The 16993-nt window shown below is 34.5% G+C and overlaps 1 protein-coding gene across 18 annotated transcripts; it reads left to right on the top strand.

Annotated features, from left to right (window-relative positions):
• Positions 1–3848: 3848 nt before the first annotated feature.
• Positions 3849–15864, top strand: LOC113703106 (probable protein S-acyltransferase 19). Of its 18 annotated transcripts, none has more exons than XM_027224359.2 (15): positions 3849–4067; positions 4531–4628; positions 4975–5050; positions 5270–5327; positions 5843–5951; positions 6078–6158; positions 6409–6487; positions 9132–9245; positions 11005–11415; positions 12537–12605; positions 12688–12759; positions 12837–12965; positions 13064–13144; positions 13219–13419; positions 14399–15864. In XM_027224359.2, exons 7-15 carry the CDS (start codon positions 6443–6445, stop codon positions 15488–15490), a joined length of 2214 nt encoding a protein of 737 aa, XP_027080160.1. In that variant the 5' UTR covers positions 3849–4067; positions 4531–4628; positions 4975–5050; positions 5270–5327; positions 5843–5951; positions 6078–6158; positions 6409–6442; the 3' UTR covers positions 15491–15864. The 18 variants fall into 18 exon arrangements, with proteins under 18 accessions (XP_027080160.1, XP_071916864.1, XP_071916862.1 ...); XM_072060763.1 differs by having other exon boundaries at positions 5202–5327; XM_072060761.1 differs by lacking the exon at positions 4531–4628 and having other exon boundaries at positions 4975–5152; positions 5273–5327.
• Positions 15865–16993: the final 1129 nt, after the last annotated feature.

The following is a 16993-nucleotide window of genomic DNA, read 5'->3' as shown; positions in this document are numbered from 1 at the left end:
TGGCAACCAAGATGAAACTAAACCAAATATCTCTTTGGCTCTTATACTATATATGTTGAAAAGAGTAATATGTCTTTGCAAATAATCTAAAAACTTCATCAATAAGACTTGGTTTTTGCTTATCTTTACCAAGATTTTCAAGCTAAAAGTGCCGATGAGAAATGTATTGATACAAAGGGCTTCTACATATATAAATTACAGCAAATGGCCAAAAAAGTCAAAAAACTATTTAGAAATCCTTATTTTGGCTATGAATTTTATAAAAATAATTTACATATACTGAAATTTTTGTTTAAAATAATTATTTAACTAATAAAAAGTATATTTTTGGTCACTCAACTAATAAAAACTTTTATTTTAGTTACACAACTAATGATGATATATACTTTTGGTCATAGAATGTATGTTCTAATTAGTTGAATGGCTTTTTTGGCTAGATAAAAAGTTTAGTGGTTGAAATAGGAAATCCTAAATAATTTAGTGACAAGATGTAACATATGCTCTATAAATTATGCTACATTTTGTATTCAAAATAGATTCAAGGACATGGTAGCATAGATGTGTTGTGAAAATTCGTGGGCATAAAAAGACCTCAAGATCAAGATTTTGGCAAAACCGATTAAGAACCATGATATTTTCTTCTGCCACCTCTTTAATTTTAACCATTCTTCTCCAGATGACTGAAGAGGTGGGTGTGACTTGAAAACAAGAAAGGTGAAGTTGCCATGTTTTTAAAATCAGGTTGTCAAGTGAATCAGATGAACTTTTGGTTCATAACTCGAACCGGTTGAATCAGTTCAATCCGATTCAAACATTTTTCTAATTTTTAATTTTTATTTATTATGTGGATGGGATGACTTTAAAATTAAAAAGAAGGAAATTTTAGTATGAACTAATTCAAAAGTTTGGTTTTGACCGATTTGACCAATTCTTGACCAGATTTGACTAGTTTAATTGATTTTATAATTTTACTAATGAACCAAACTAGTGCCATGACCGGTTCATGGTTCACTGGTCAAATCGGTTTGGTTTTCATGACACTGGAAGCTATTGGCTTCACTACAACAAAGTAGTGCTTTTGCGATGCATTGAGTATGACAAATAGAAAGAGTGCCATACTTAGGGATGTAAATAAGTCAAGTTTAATAGAGTACCTTGCGAGTTTAATCGGTCAAAGCTTGAGTTTGAGCTCATATTGATCGAACTCAAGTTTCAGTTCGAGTAGCTCAAATCGCTTGACAAGCTTAAGTTCAAGTTTAATATGCAAAACTCGAAAGGCTTGTGAAGTTTAATCGAGTTCAATCGAGTTTTACACATGCATATATATACATACATATATATTAATTTTTTATTTATTAGTGTGACATATCTATCTTGTCCCTAGTTTAAAATTATATAAAATATAAATTTATATTAATTAGACTCAATTGGCCTTGATTACACTTGATTGAGCTCAACCAGATCTGATTTGATCAAACTCGAGTTTGAACTCGTGAAAGGCAAAACAAAATCAAACTCGAGTTCGATTTCAACTTTCAAAAGCTCGACAAGCTTGAACTCAAGTGGTGCATTGTTCGAACTCGATTCAACTTGATTACACATTTAGTTGCATCAACACAAGTTGACTCATTCGATAAAAGGGAAAGGTATAAACGCACCCAATCATTTTCATTCCAAAGAAAAACAAAAAAGAGTAAAAAAAAAAAAAAGAAAAAGGAAAAGGTGCTGCAAACCATGGAAGAAGCTCCATGTCGTAGAATTTGCGGTAATAAAAGCCTTTATTGCAAGAACATCTTGCATGGTGGAGTGAAGTACTCAAGTGAAACGACAACGTTGTTGTTAAGTTAATAATGCCAAAAAACAATTCCCTCACAAGGAGCGACATCGTTTTAATTTTATCATTTTATTATTAGGGATAATTGCAGAAACCTCCCTTGAGGTTTTTGATGCTAGCACTCATCTCCCCTATGATTTTTAAAATTGCACTTACCTCCCCTAGGAGGAAATTGGACCTATTACTAACAATAAATTGTATGATTTTACTTTTATACCCTAACTAATTGCAGAACTTAATGAAAGGATTTTAGAAAAGAAAAATTATTTTTTGTCAACAAATTAAGTGACTAATTAAATTAGATTACCTATGAGTTTTAGCATCACTAGCCATTATAAGCAAAACTAAGGAATGATGCCAATTAAGGGGAGAAAAATGGCGTACATGTTTCTATATTATGTTCTTCAAACCAGCTAGTTTAAGTCTAATTTTGTACAATTGTAGAGAGAAAGGCCAGTACGCAATTCTGGAGTTTCTACTAAAATAAGTATAAAGAGAACTTGCAAAAATATATCTGCTCAAATCATTTCTATTTCAAAATCTCCTCTAGTTTAGCCTACTACTATTTCTCAAGTTGCTATATCTCTTCCCATTAATATAGTTATAACCCTATAATTTGGAAATATTAGCAACAGCAGCAATTTTAGTACGTGGTTCTAATGCACTTACTGCAATTTTCATTTATTAAAGACAACTTTATCTTATTAGTAAGCACTTCTAATTACTTGTAACTAGGCTTATCTCATGCTCATTAACTTTTAGTGATGCTTATGTATGCTGTTAATTAACTAATTGTTCAACGATATTATATATATATATATATATATATATGATTGGTGTTGACAACATAAGTAGTTGTGTTACCCCTACAAATAGCTATTCATATTACTAATAAAGAGTTTTTAAAAGTGATGTGTATTCTTTATAAATTTTGCTGCGAGAAATTGGATATATAATCATTTAACTACCTGTTAGTATCCACCGTTGTTTCATGTATTGTTGGTAAATTTCATTCAATTGCATTTACACCCCTTGAATTTTGTTAATTCTTAATAGGTTTTCATATTTTGTTATTTCTCCATTAATATAACTTGGCAAGCAGCATGAAGGGCAAATCTGGTACAAATTTTTCATCTCACTCCTTAAAAATTTTTTGGAAAAATGACCTATTTCATCCCTTGCATTTCATAAAAATATTCTTTTCGTCCCTCACTTTTAAAACGAAGCAATTTGGTCCCTGACATTTAAAAATTAAACCTATTACATCCCTGAACCTTATTGTCAATTTGAATCAAACCATCCAATAACCCAGTAATAAATTTCGGAAATAGAATTGATAGATCATATTCAAATGACATTTATTAAACCAAAAAAAATAAAAAGGATAACATAAAAGATCATTCTTTGTCTTGGAATAATAGGATTTCTTTTTTGGATAAATCTTTTCATGTACCGTTAGTATATACGCTTGTGTGTCTACATGTATATCATAAATACAAAATTTGGTGTTTAATATGGCAGGTACATAAACCCATCAGTGTATACAATGACAATGTAGGAAAGATTAATTCTTCTTTTTTATGTTATAATTTTTTATTTTTTATTTTTGGTTTCATTAAATTTCACGTGAATATCAAGTTGAGTTAGTCAAATGATCTACCAATTATACCCCCAAAATTTGTAATTAGGTTAATAGATGGTTTGATTTATATTGAAAATTGGGTTCAGGGATGTAATAACTTCAGTTTTTAAATGTCAAGGATGAAATTGCTTCGTTTTAAAAGTGAGGGATGAAAAGAATAATTTTGTGAAATGTGAGGGATGAAACCGGTCATTTTTCCAAATTTTTTTTAATAGTAACTTTTCCATGGACTGAATTTGCAACACAAACCTTAAGTTCAAGGATAATAAGTGCTATTTTCTAAATTACAAGAGAGGTAAATGCTAGTATTAGAAACCTCAGGGGAGGTTTCTGTAATTATCCCTTAATATTAATATTCTTAGTAACTCCCGGAAACAAATCTCGTAGTTCAGTCTTCGGTGTCCAGTCGTCTCCAGTCCACCATCACACTCCGGTCCGGTGTGTACGAATTTCCCGAATAACGACAAACAATACTACGAAAAAGAAAAGAAAAAAAAAGGTACCAATTTTGAGTTCCGACTTCGGCTTCACTTCCATCAGTTCTAGGTGGGCAGCGGGGGAGAAACAATTCAGATTTCATTGATTCCCCTGGTAAAAATTTTTTGTATTTTTGCTGCGGGAAGTTTATAATTTCAGAACAAATGCCTTTATAATTTCACGCTAAATTCTGGTATTATCAAACGTTGTCACCGATTCCAAGGATTTTTGTGCGTTTTTGTTGTTGTTGATTGAGATTTTATTCTGAAGTTACACAAATTTGAGCTTCATCTTCTTTTCCTACATAGCTGCATTCTGATTCAGGCATTTTGTTTTTTGTTTTTGTTTTTTCTTTGACTCAGTAGAGACTTCAAAACCTGGAAATTACTATAGGAAAAAGCATTTAAGTTGGAAATAAATTTAGCATTAATTCAATAATAAGGTGAGAAAGGTGTTAGGGTTAACACTGAAGCTAGTATAAGTTTGCAGGGTGTCATTTTCTAAACTGGCAATAAATTTCGTGAGGATTAATAGTTTCTTAATTCTTACTGTTAATAGAAAATTCTTCTAATTTCAGGTAGATGAATAATTTCAGCTTCTCTTTACCTCGTTGTTCCTGCTATTCTTATGCTTCATAGGTAGACAGTCGGCGATGAAAGTAGTTTGACTTAGTTGGTAAGCATCTGATCTGTTGTTAAAATTCATTAATGCTATTTTATCATTTTTTTTGTGCTTATTTGTTGTGATTTCTTGTTCTGGTTTATGAGAATTAGGGTAATGAAATTTGGAGGCATTCCTCTGAATTCTTGATTCGGCTTTAAGAGTCTTTGTCTTGTAGTTTTCGATTTTTGTCTGGGGAGTTTTATTAAGTTTCTGATTACGTTTGTTCAGAATTTATTATTATTATTATTATTATTATTATTATTATTATTAGTTAATTATACATATCTTTCTGCCAAGGTGGAAATAGCAGAATTGTAACTGTTGCTAAGTGAGTTTTATTCATTTCTACTTTTTGAAGTTGATCTTCATCATTGCTGTCTGAAGGCTGGGATGATAGAGAATATATTGAGGATCCAAACAATGTGAAGCGTGAGGTATTGTGTTCCCACACGAACTTGATTTATTTATTTATTCATCTACAAGTACTGCACGTGAACTCAATACATTTTGAGGATCCAAACAACGTGAAGCCTGAGGTATTGTGTTCCCACACAAACTTGATTTATTTATTTATTCATCTACAAGTACTGCACGTGAACTCAATACCTTTTGAATTTTCTTGGCACTGTTGGGATATGACTCAATTCCCGAAGAAGATAAAGAATCCTATCTACAAAGGGAAGTGGAAGATTCCTTGGGTTCGAAATCCAGGTACATTATGAGCATACTCACTCGTATTCTTGGACGCACTTGAGATGATTCACATAAAATAAACATTCCAGTTAATAAGTTTAAAAGCTTGTTCAGTTGGAAGATGTTAATGCCAGAAAGTAAGTTGAGGTGAAGATGATGATTTTACCAATTAATCAGATTGAATTAATCATGCTAACTAAATCTTATTTTTTGGCATCATTGAATTTAATCGTTTTTTCTGGTTTTTTTGGACCCCTTAAGTTTGAATTAGGCAGTAGTCATGTAGCTAAATTTAGCAAAAGTCATTAATACATTCCTAGATGATTGTATGTATCTACAAGTTGAGCACAAGTGTATAAACAGATTGGATAAACAGACTTACTGTGCTTTCTTTACAAGTAGGTTGAGCTATCTTCATGAATTGTAAAGATCAAGGAACAAATTTTCTAATAGACTATCTTATCTTCTCATAAATTAAGTGTTCCATGTAATTTTTATAGATAAACGAACTTACTTTGTTTTATTGTTCTTAGGTGTTAATAGTTCAAATTTTGAATTCCAGTTGCCTAGGCAGTCAGACGTTTGTGTTTAGTGACCTTCCCAGATTGCTTGCAGTTTGGTTTCACGGTTTCCTAGCTCTATGTAAACACTACTCAAACATAGTTTGTTTACTTCTTAGAATAACTTTCCTTCTGCTCTTATTTACTGCCTGATTTATTAATATCTGCATCTAACCTATGGAACCTACATGCTTACTGTTGTTTTCAGCTTCTTAGTTTTGGGTACAGTCTACTTGATGGAATACAAGGTGTCATAGGAGACCTGCATTCAAGTTCAAGCTTGGGCAAGGTAAAGATTAATGAAGTTGATCTCAGGTTAATATGATTGTTAGGTGCTTTGTGTTCTTTTCCCTTCAGCCATGTAAGCTAAGGTGGATTAATCTTGTCTTAGTCAATTTAGTTTTGATTATTATACTATATAGGAAGTTAAAAAGAGTATCTTCAGATTTTAAGTAGTTATGCCAGCCTTTACGTCTTGAATTGTTGCTTATTTGTTGGATTTTAATCTTCTGTGTGACATATATTGCCTTGTCTGATAGGTTTTGATTTGGGTCTGGGTGAATAGTAGTGACCATGGTGAGGGAACATGGATGGCAGTTACCGGCACACACCTTTCAGGTATAATTCAACTTTTTCCCCCCTTTTTCTGTTTCCTTGTTCAGGATGGATCATCTTTTGCAATCATACTGCTGCTGTTGCTACTAGACTCTTTGCTTTCTTCTTCTTTTCCTCAAACCTACAAACAATGTTCCTAATAAGTTGCTCGTCTGTTCCTTATTTGAAAACTTTAGAAACTGGTGATCCCGAGACTCATAGGATCAATATAGTTTTGCAAGGAGACTAGAGGTCAAAGCTTTCATTTCATTGGAAAATTTGCAAGTCAATTACTAACTGTACAGGAGAAAAATTGTGGAAACACATTGTAAGATTGAACAGAGATAAACTCATTATATAGCAAATAATTCTATCTCTTACATTGATTAAGGCAGCTATTTGTGGATATAAAAATAAAAAATTAAGAAAAACATTAAGCACACCACTGTGAGCATCATTTAGCTTGATAGAGAGGTTAAAAGTCAGAGTTGATGCTAATATGACAAAGTTACACTAACAAATGATAGAAATGGTTTGTTCCATTAGCATAAGTAGGCCTTAAAAGAAGCATAATGGAATGACAGATAGAGTAGCTGGTTTGTGATTTTTTGGATAAAGTTCCTAATTGAGTTTGAGCTGGTGAATGGTTGTGAATCTTTTAGCTCATTTCTCACCCCTGTATCTAGCTTGATTTTCTGCAGCTGTCTCAGAAATGAAATAGTACTTTTTTTCATGGAAGGAACATTTGCAGTCCTTGCAAAGGATGAGAGAAGCTGTACACAACTTGTATTTACTATTTTTCCCCCTCCCATTAAAGCAGATATTTTTTCCCCTCTGTTGGGACCATAAAAAATTAATTCATTTAAGGAGATTTATTTTGTGATACAATATTGAGCAGATATCTTATTACTGTAGTTGGAGAACTTGATATTCAGGAAGAATGCATCATCTGTTACTCCCGGGATTGGTTTCACTAGTCATGTCTTTACCTTGATGAGGATGCCATAAGCCCCAGTTTCATTCAATTTAACTTCCTCTGGGTCCTATACATTTAATAATACAAGAGAAAGTCTCAATGTTTTCAACTCAAGGATTTTTGCTATTTGCTTATGTGCTAGAGCTAAGCCAAACCTGATCCTTTTTCTACAGACTGTTTACCTTGAGTTGTTGGCTATTCCCTCTGAAACATCTATTGTTGTATTGATGGAGATATAAGTTTAGCTTTCGGTTGTTAAGAAATTGTTTGCTATACGTGGTTCCAATACTGTCTGTTTAGGTTTTGCCAGTGTTGTATATGTTGAAATGTGTAGTTGAAGCACCCTGTTCCCCTTCCTCTTTACATTTTGGTCTGGATATTGTCAATTACTGTCACATCTCCTCCATTTATCTTGGTACTATTTCTTTAAGTAAGAAAACAAAAAATCATTTGTCCTGTGATTTTAAGAGTTTTCGATGGTAGCTAATTTCAGGTTAGGATACTGGAACATGGCATTCATATATTTTTTCCTGACCTTAGTGAATCCAAGTCTTGTTGTCTGGTCTTGACACTTTAAATCTGTTCCATTATTATGTGCTTTTAATATCTTGTAATTGCAATTTTGGAGCCACAATCAAGTGTTTAAATACCACCAAATTGGGTGATGTAGAATTGTGGCATATATGGTTTGATAGTTTGTTTAGGTTTGCCTAGTGTTTATCATGTTCAATTACAAAGTTAAATTACTTGATTCCCCTTACCACCATATGTTGGTGTAAAGTATTCCAATGTAACTCTTGTTCCCTGGATTCATCTACTTTCTACACTCAAGCTAAATGCAATCTATGCTGTAGTTTGACTTTTTTTTTCTTATGACACCTGATGGGATATAGGATACAAGAATGTCATGAATTTTTCCTAACCTGCGCCAAAAGCAGCCTAGTTGACTGGTTTGAATCTTCTTTTATTCTTTCTAAAGTTGCTATTTTTGGTTTGTTTGTCTACTTGGTCATATGATACCTAAGTGTTGAAGTGTGATCTGTTCAAACCAAGTTGTTGGTTAACTAATTTTGGATCTGACAAGAGTATGGTTCTACTTCAATTTTATGTTAAAAACAATATGGCATGAGCCTAAATACAAACTTTTAGTGAATCACTCTATTTTTGAAAAGAAAAGAGACTGAATATTGGCTAAGCTGACAAATAGTTGTCCTTCTACTGTGAATAGGACATGGAGAGAAAAGAGAATAAGCAAAAAAAAGAAAAAGTCTGAAGGGAGAAAACTAATACTAGAAATTGAGTATTCTAAACTAGCAGAAAGTTTCTTTACTTCGTTTATAACTGGAGAGAAGATATCTTGAAATAATATGCTTCCTTCTAATTTGATCAATGTATTGCTGGCTTGACAGTTCTGGCAGTGGATGCTTACTTCCTAATTGTGCTGTCTTTCAGTATAGTGTTAATGTTATGAATCACTTCAGATAAAATACTGAGAGTTACTTCCAATAACACATTGAGAGGTGCCTCAAACAAGATACGTGCTGCAGATATATCTGTTAGGATTACGTTTTGCATCATCGTGGATTACATGCATATTTGTATTTGCATATTTGAATTCCAGTGTGTTGCTTTACTTTCTATATTTGCTGACCACTTACATTAAATCTGTGGACTGTTTAACTTCTTGGACAGGTGGTTGCTATTACAGTATATTGCTTATTAGTGGTTGCATTTTTCGCTTTTTTTGCTCCTTTCCTCGGACGCAATATTTGGGAGTATGCATTGGTTGCTGGTTATTCTCCTGTGGTATGTAACTTTGTTTTGTTTATGCATATTACGTAGTTACAAAACATGCTCCACTCGAGCATATGTTGGGACCTGAATTGACTGTTTAGGCTACAGATTTTACTCATACTGGTAGTGTTGAAAGGCCAAATTTCTTTCCTGTTTGAAAGAACCAAGGCTGACCTCCATACGTCTTATTAAGCTTGCATGTGCCTCAGTGTTTGGCTGTCTTCATTTGCTATTGACTGTCAATGCTTTTATTATTTGTACTATTCCAAAGCGAGCCATTAAATTTCCCTCTCCCTCTCCCTCTCTCTCCCTATCTCTCTCTCTCTCTCTCTCTCTCTCTCTCTCTCTCTCTCTCTCATTTGTTAGAATTTTAGGCGGTGCTTGGTTCATGCTTTGGAATTGGAGCTGGAATGAAATATCTATGAAATAATAAATAGAAAATAATTATGGGTTTGAATTAGTGGCATCATTCTAATCACTAGTGCTTGGTATAGACATATTTGGAATGGGTGTCAAAATTAATTTTTTATTTATTTTTTGCTGGACTTCAAAATTATTAATCCTGAACCACCACTGCTCATCATAATGAGACCACCCCCAATCAAAACTTCTTTTGTTCTTTGTTTTGCAATCATCAATGGAAATCCATGACTAATCTATATAAAATCTGGCAGATGGTCTTTTTATTTTTCCTTTTTTGAAAATTAGCAAATGGAACTTTAATTAAATAAACCAAATTCAATCCCTCAAAGGAGGAGCCTCGATGATGGGGAGAGCAGAGAGAGGGTAAGTGATGGAGAAAAGGGAACAGTTTAAGACATATTTTCTTTCTTTGTTTTTTTATAATTGTTCATTTGTTCACTATTAGGATTAAATTGAGGGTTTTGGGCGATTCCTCCGAATTTGGTCGGGAATCATGAATCACCAATTCTTTAGCCATGATTCCAATATTTCAATTCCCGTTGTACTGGACCAAGCAGTACATATTGGAATGATTGTAATCAGCCCCTTAGTTCTTGGCCTTTCTGGAATTCTGAAGACATAACTAAACTGAAAATTTTGAGAGAAACGGTTAAGTTGTTAGTGATTGGAAAAGAACTAGCACATGTGATGCGACTTGACTTGTTTATAGAAATGAGTCATGATATGTGGAAGTTGTGGAAATTTAGAACTGTTTTTATAGTAGAATATAGTTTAGGGAAGATGCTGACTTTATTTGCAAATATAACTCCATTTTGACTTTGGTGAAACTAGATTTGAATGTATTGCACACATCCTCTCCAGGATCTAGATAACTCCGTTCTGTTTTTTTCTTTTTTGGCATGTCATTTCACTGTTGTTAAATTTAAGAACTTTAAATTATTTGACTATACCTGAAATTAACTAAATGGTTCAACTCTGACAAATTGGCCTAGTACATGGTTGAATGCCTGGCGAAATTCGATATCCACATCCTTTTATAGTGCTAACAGTCAATCTGGGTTCATCACTACTGTGCACTGATGTCTTGGACCTGGATACATAAATATGAATATGCTGTTTTTCCTTTTCTGGATATCGTATATGACAATTTTAAAGAGGTGTTGGTATTTTTTATTTTTTCCAGTTTCCTGTGAAGATTTCTTAGTTTCTATAGCTTAAGCATTACTTTAGTCACTTATTTTTGTTGTCAGCTTTTCAGCTACTATATGTGGTAATAATGAACTTTAATGTGGATTGTTATGTGGTAATAATGAACTTTAATGTGGATTGTTTGCTCTTCTTCATGTAGGCGACCCTTGTATTTGTTCTTTATGTTCGGTGTACTGCAATTAATCCTGCAGATCCTGGCATCATGGCTAAATTTAATTCTGAGCCAAGAAATAAAATCAGCATAAGCAATGGGCTATCTGCTCAGGATTTGCCTCAAAAATTCGATGAACATAGTGTTGGGGCTCGTTCTTCTGTATCATCACCTTCAAGAAGTTCCGTTCCTGCAGCTAACTCCAGTAAGAGAGCTTCATTAGAAGCTGGGAGTACTAACATGCAAGTTACATCTCCAACCGCGAAGTCATCTTGTTGGCATCCTGGGAAAATCTTTTGTGCAGTGTTTGTACACGAAGATTGCTGTAATCAGGATGGCATAGATGATCCAGAAGGTGCAGGCGAAGATGCCTTGTTTTGCACATTGTGCAACGCTGAGGTAGCTAATTTTGTTTGGTATACATTTCCTTGATGGAAATAACTCATTTCCAATACTCTTCCAATCTTGCTTTTCTACATCCCTATTGTAATGGAAAATGCTTCTGATGAACATAGCTAAATTTCAAGTATACCAATCCATTGCAAAACTAAGAGAAGGTTTAAAAAAAAAAGAGAGGTACTCTTAACAAATTCCAGTACTCATAGCAAAGTTACCTCAACTATAAATGATCTAATATGAATGTTCATACACGGGACAAAGTTTTAAAAAGCAATTTGATGATTGACATAAAGTCAAAGTCATGTCTAAAAAGAGCTAGTTTCCTATTCTTTAATCTCTCTGCCTAGATTTTCATAGAAACATGAGTAAGCTAAAAACTTTCAAAACTCCTAATTCCTATTTTAAAATTGAAAGCAAAATTAGTTATAGTAATTATTTAGGAACTTTCCTATAAGACTGACTCCAATCAATTATCTAATATAACAAATAATTAAAAGACACTTGGTAACATAATGGCTGGAAATTTCCTGTGAACAAGTAAAAGACCAAACAAAGCCTCAAGACCTAAAAGTCTAGAAGCTACTAAATCTCGGGAAATAAATTATGATGAACATGAATAAAGATATTTAACTAACATATTCTTGCTCCCAATTAGGCTGCCAATCTTCAACCAATGCTAGTGAAGCCTGAGGAAAATCACAAAAGTTTTTAATTTTTAGATGTCCTTGAACTCTTTGTTGACTGTATTATAACTGCCAGAGTGTAATCCTTTGGTAGTATTCATCTTTAATGTTCTGGCTCTTGCTACATGTGTACAAACTTATGTAATTTGATAGGCCAAACCTATATGGATGGTTTCATTCTGCAGTCAGAGAGTAATTTGCAACCACTTGTAACTGCTGTTCTACTTAATGTGCCATAGTCAGTGGACTTGCTTTATAGTCATGGGATTTCTAATTCACAATTCGAAACCATTTGATCTATAACTATTTTGAGTGCCATTCCTTGCCTATATTTTATCTGTAAAAGTTCTGGATACCACTTGGTGTTGATAAAATTTCTATAATTTGTGCCCATGCAACAAACATGAATGCCTCTTTAACTCTATGCTTCGGCTGCAGGTACGCAAATTCAGTAAACACTGCAGAAGTTGTGATAAATGCGTTGACGGATTTGATCATCATTGTCGGGTAAATTTTTTTAGTTTTTATGGTTTCTGGGGATATACCTCAATTATTTTGTGGACTCTAAATTTTGAATGTTGATTTTCAGTGGCTCAATAACTGCGTTGGTCGAAAAAACTATGTAACTTTTATAGCACTAATGGCCCTGAGTCTCTTTTGGGTAAGTTTGGAGTATTATCTGGTTCATTCGTATATTTGTTCTTATACTACTGATCTCTCTCTCTCTCTCTCTCTCAGCTTGTTATTGAGGCTTCAGTGGGGATTGCAGTTTTAGTGCGTTGTTTTGTTAACAAGAAGAACATGGAGGCTGAAATTGTTGATAGACTTGGAAATGGTTTCTCTCGTGCCCCATTTGCCACTGTTGTGGTAATATTTTATCAATTTTAACTGGCATAAGATGAATTTTTTTCCTTCTCTTTGCATTTGATTCAAATATAGTTAGCAAGTTATCTATTCTGATGCAGGCAGTGTGCACAGCTGTTTCCATCCTTGCTTGTGTACCCTTGGGCGAGCTTTTCTTTTTCCACATGATACTGATTAGAAAGGTCAGTTGCCTTCAGATCTACTTTTGCTGTTAAAATTTAGGTAGATGAATTATGTTGGTTATGCTTTGTGTTAGGGTATTACGACTTATGAATATGTTGTGGCAATGAGGGCTATGAGTGAGGCACCGGCTGGGCCATCTATGGATGAGGATCTGCCAAATATTATGTACTCGCCAACGGGTTCTGCTACTACAGGATTAAGTGGTGGAAGTTCTTTGGGCTTGCAATACAAAGGTGCATGGTGCACCCCTCCAAGGGTGTTCGTTGATTATCAGGTATATTACCTACTTACCTGCAAATTACTGCAAAAACAGGATAGATTGTCTTGATACCAAGGGAAACATCTTTCACATGGTTAATTTCATAACTGCAGCATTTAGGGTTTATTTTTATGTGCAGGGATTTACTTGAAATTAAAGATTTTCAGGAACAGCTGAAAACAAAATTCTTGTTCCAGCTGCTATGTGATAGTTAAAGTGGTTATTTATGTTTTATATTTGGTTTACTTAAAGGACAGAGATTCTGGAATTTTGCAAGTATCATAATCTTAATAGAGTACTCAGTCCCTCAGTTTGCTTAGAGAAAATGTTGATTAAGTGGTCTAATATTTCTATTTGAACAGTGATGCTTCCGATTGTTACAGCATTGAAAAATATCCTTTACAGATTGTTTCCCTGACCGGCCTCCCCAAGCCGCAAATGACGTAAGAAGAGCAAAATAGATGGCTGAGATGTGGAGAAATTAATTATTAATTGAAGAAATGTTCTTGTTCCTGGCTTTAGTTGCTCTGAAAACTTAGGATCTGATATCATATTTCGTGTAACTGACCTTATGTACAATGTCCATCTATTGGCGCCCTTACTGTCATGCAAGAGAACTTATTTTGCTGTGGTTGAGTTGATCTTTGCAAATTCTGTTTAAAGAACTTATTGAAACTGTTGCCTGGTTTTTCTGCATCAATTGAAAATAGTAATTGAAGTAAGAAACTCGGATTGAAGTTCGCACAAGTATTGGTTTGTTATAATGTCTGTAGGATCACTGATGGAATTTTTTATTCGTTGGTTTTCTTTTAGCGTACAAATTGACTGACATTTTCTTTTTTATTGGCTTTTGGATTCATAAATCTTACGTTTTAGCATAAATGCCTTGCTATTGCAGTTACTACTTCACAATTGATTAAATATCAGTATTAACTTGTTATTCTTTTTAGAACTACTCGTCTTTTTTAACTCTGCCTTTGAACAATACATATAGGAAGAAGTAGCACCTCAATTAGAACCTGGAATGGTTCCGTCAACAATTGATCCAGATGCAGCTGCATTTGGAGAAAAGGGAAACAAAGTGCCAAAACGATCTGTTCGGATCAGTGCTTGGAAACTTGCAAAATTAGATTCCAGTGAGGCTGTGAAAGCAGCAGCGAAAGCCAGGGCATCTTCATCTGTATTGCGTCCTGTTGATAACCGTCGCCTGCCAGATGCTGAAATGAGCTCAAGTGGAAATCTGAGCATTAGTAGTAGTATGAGCACTGACACTGTAGGAAATAAGGATAACAAAAATGAACTGAGACTTTCTCCTTTGCAAAACTCAGTTGCTCCCAGTCAAGGTAGCAAGGATGAGTATGAAACTGGCACGCATAGTGTGAGTAGCTTCAGTAGTCCAAGCCATGTCCACGACCCTGTGACACTAAGCCCCCTTCCCCAAGCTCATGGTTTAGGACAGGTTAATGCATCTAGTTCTACACTTGGCCTCGTCCCCAAGCAGCCTCTAGCCCCAAGAGTTGCTTTCCCACGGATTGCTGACCCAACGCTTCATCCTCCATCTGGCACTGATGTAAAGATCAATCAGAAGGTTAGTGCTTCTGACCCATTATTGCTTTCAGCTGCAGCACCTGCAACTTCACTACTACGAGATATTAAGAGGACATCGGTTGTTTGGGACCAAGAAGCTGGTAGATATGTTTCTGTCCCAGTGTCAGCTTCAGATGCACGTAGTAGATCATTTGTTCCTGGAGTGTCAAACACAAATGCAGGATTAAAAAATAATGACAAGCAGCCTGTTGCTGACCCGCAGGAATCTTCACAGCTTACAAATCTTCCAATCCAACAGTCAGAGAGGTTGCTTTATGCTGGGGAGTCCATATTTTTTGGTGGCCCACTTCTAAGTGGTCCAATTAGGGATGGTTTGAAGAGTGAGAGGGGCTTAGGGGCAAGAGATGGACAGGATAGGCTTCCAATCATCATGCCTAAAGACACTAGATATAAAAGGGACTCTGTCTCAAACCAGTTGCCTGTTTTCATTCCTGGAGATTTTGACTCTAATCCGTCCTCTGCATCAGGGTTGAAGTAGGATCTCATATGAACTATTTGCATAGTTTATATCTCCCTATGCCCACGATGGTCTAATATAGGGAAGTTGGAGAAACCTCCAAAAGAACTGCTCCCTCGTTCAACCTGGAACCTTGCTGTCGATGGTAGTGATTCTTGTAACCAATGGCGAGGTTCTAGTGGTTTCTCCTTGTATGGATTTTCCCATATTAACACTGCAGAGGGTACATTTGTAGGATAAAGTCATCCAATTCCCACGAGCACTGAATCATTTTGCTTGTAATTAAGAATGATTTGAGGGTTATGGGATTAAGACAAGCAAAAGGTTTGCCTTGTCTGGCTGTAACTTTTTGTTGATACATTCCAATTCTTATGCCAACAAAAATGTTTCAGGTAGCAATAGCAAAACGTACTAACTGCGTCACATTTGGTTCATCCTGAAGCTAATTCTCAGTTATTCAATAACTTGATGTCGCATGTGTAGTTTAGCATATGAACCCGTCAAAGATTGAATGATCTTAAGAACTGAAGGGAAAAATATAGAAATATAGCTTTATTACTTGTTTTGTTCTTATTGTATTTTAAAACAAATTGTCCATCAAAACATATCTAAAGATGTGTCAAAGGTGCCACGCTGAGCTAAAAGTTAAAGTTCTAATCTATCATTAATTGGAGTTTGAAGAAATAACATGAACAGTTTAAACTAGAATGTAATATTTTAAAGTCAGATTGCAAATTGAGTGTCTTAGATATAGAGGTAAATGACACTTTTGTTGGATTGTCATTGAGATGGTTTCACTTTATTAATGTGCCAAATATGAGTGACACTTCAATTTTGAACATAAATACTAATGGTTTTTCAGTGTTGCCATTCAAAAAAAAAAAAAGCTTTTTGTAACTATCCATTCATAGCTATTTTAAATTTCAAATTAAATGGTTATGCTGCCTGTATACACAAAGTTAGTTTATTTAGAAAAATTGATTACATGTCTTCGTAACGAGTAAGATTTTTCAAAAAAAAAATCCCAAATTATGGGGAAGGTGGGAGAACAAGATCACAATAGTCCAAATAATAATGATTCTGCTAAAAGTGAGATTGAATTGGTAAATTGGGAGCATAGAATTATAAGATGGAAACGGTAGATTAAAATTCTAACAGTCATAGCACACAATAAAACCTGCTGAAGAAGATGATCGTACACTGCCTTAGGTTTCGTGTGCCTTCAAATCGCAAGGGGCAGTCCTATTTATATATATAGGATGCATTGGTGAACCTCATATGCCAAGTGTACAGTCTTTGATTTATTCTTATTTGATCTAGCTCGTAGAAACGACTAAAAACATTCAAGTACCTCCACTACATTTACAATCCACTAGCATATACCTTTGTCCACTCTACTACCTGTATAATCTACCAGCTGGACCAAAACATTGAGATTGCCCAAGCTACCTTGTGAGCGTACATGTTTTGTTGAGCTCTCTGCTAATTCTATTCCAAGATTCTCATCTCCTAACTATCCAGAAG

This window comes from Coffea arabica, chromosome 8e (genome assembly GCF_036785885.1).
Source record: "Coffea arabica cultivar ET-39 chromosome 8e, Coffea Arabica ET-39 HiFi, whole genome shotgun sequence".
Classification (NCBI taxonomy): Eukaryota; Viridiplantae; Streptophyta; class Magnoliopsida; order Gentianales; family Rubiaceae; genus Coffea; species Coffea arabica.
This window is presented reverse-complemented; position numbering and strand designations above follow the sequence as displayed.

Bases quoted from the DNA above. Each gene is read 5' to 3' on its own strand.
- LOC113703106 (XM_072060758.1), top strand. From the start codon at position 6,443: ATGGTGAGGGAACATGGATGGCAGTTACCGGCACACACCTTTCAG. The intron at 6,488-9,131 runs GTATAATTCAAC...CTTCTTGGACAG, and splicing joins TACCGGCACACACCTTTCAG to GTGGTTGCTATTACAGTATA. The intron at 9,246-11,004 runs GTATGTAACTTT...TTCTTCATGTAG, and splicing joins TTGCTGGTTATTCTCCTGTG to GCGACCCTTGTATTTGTTCT.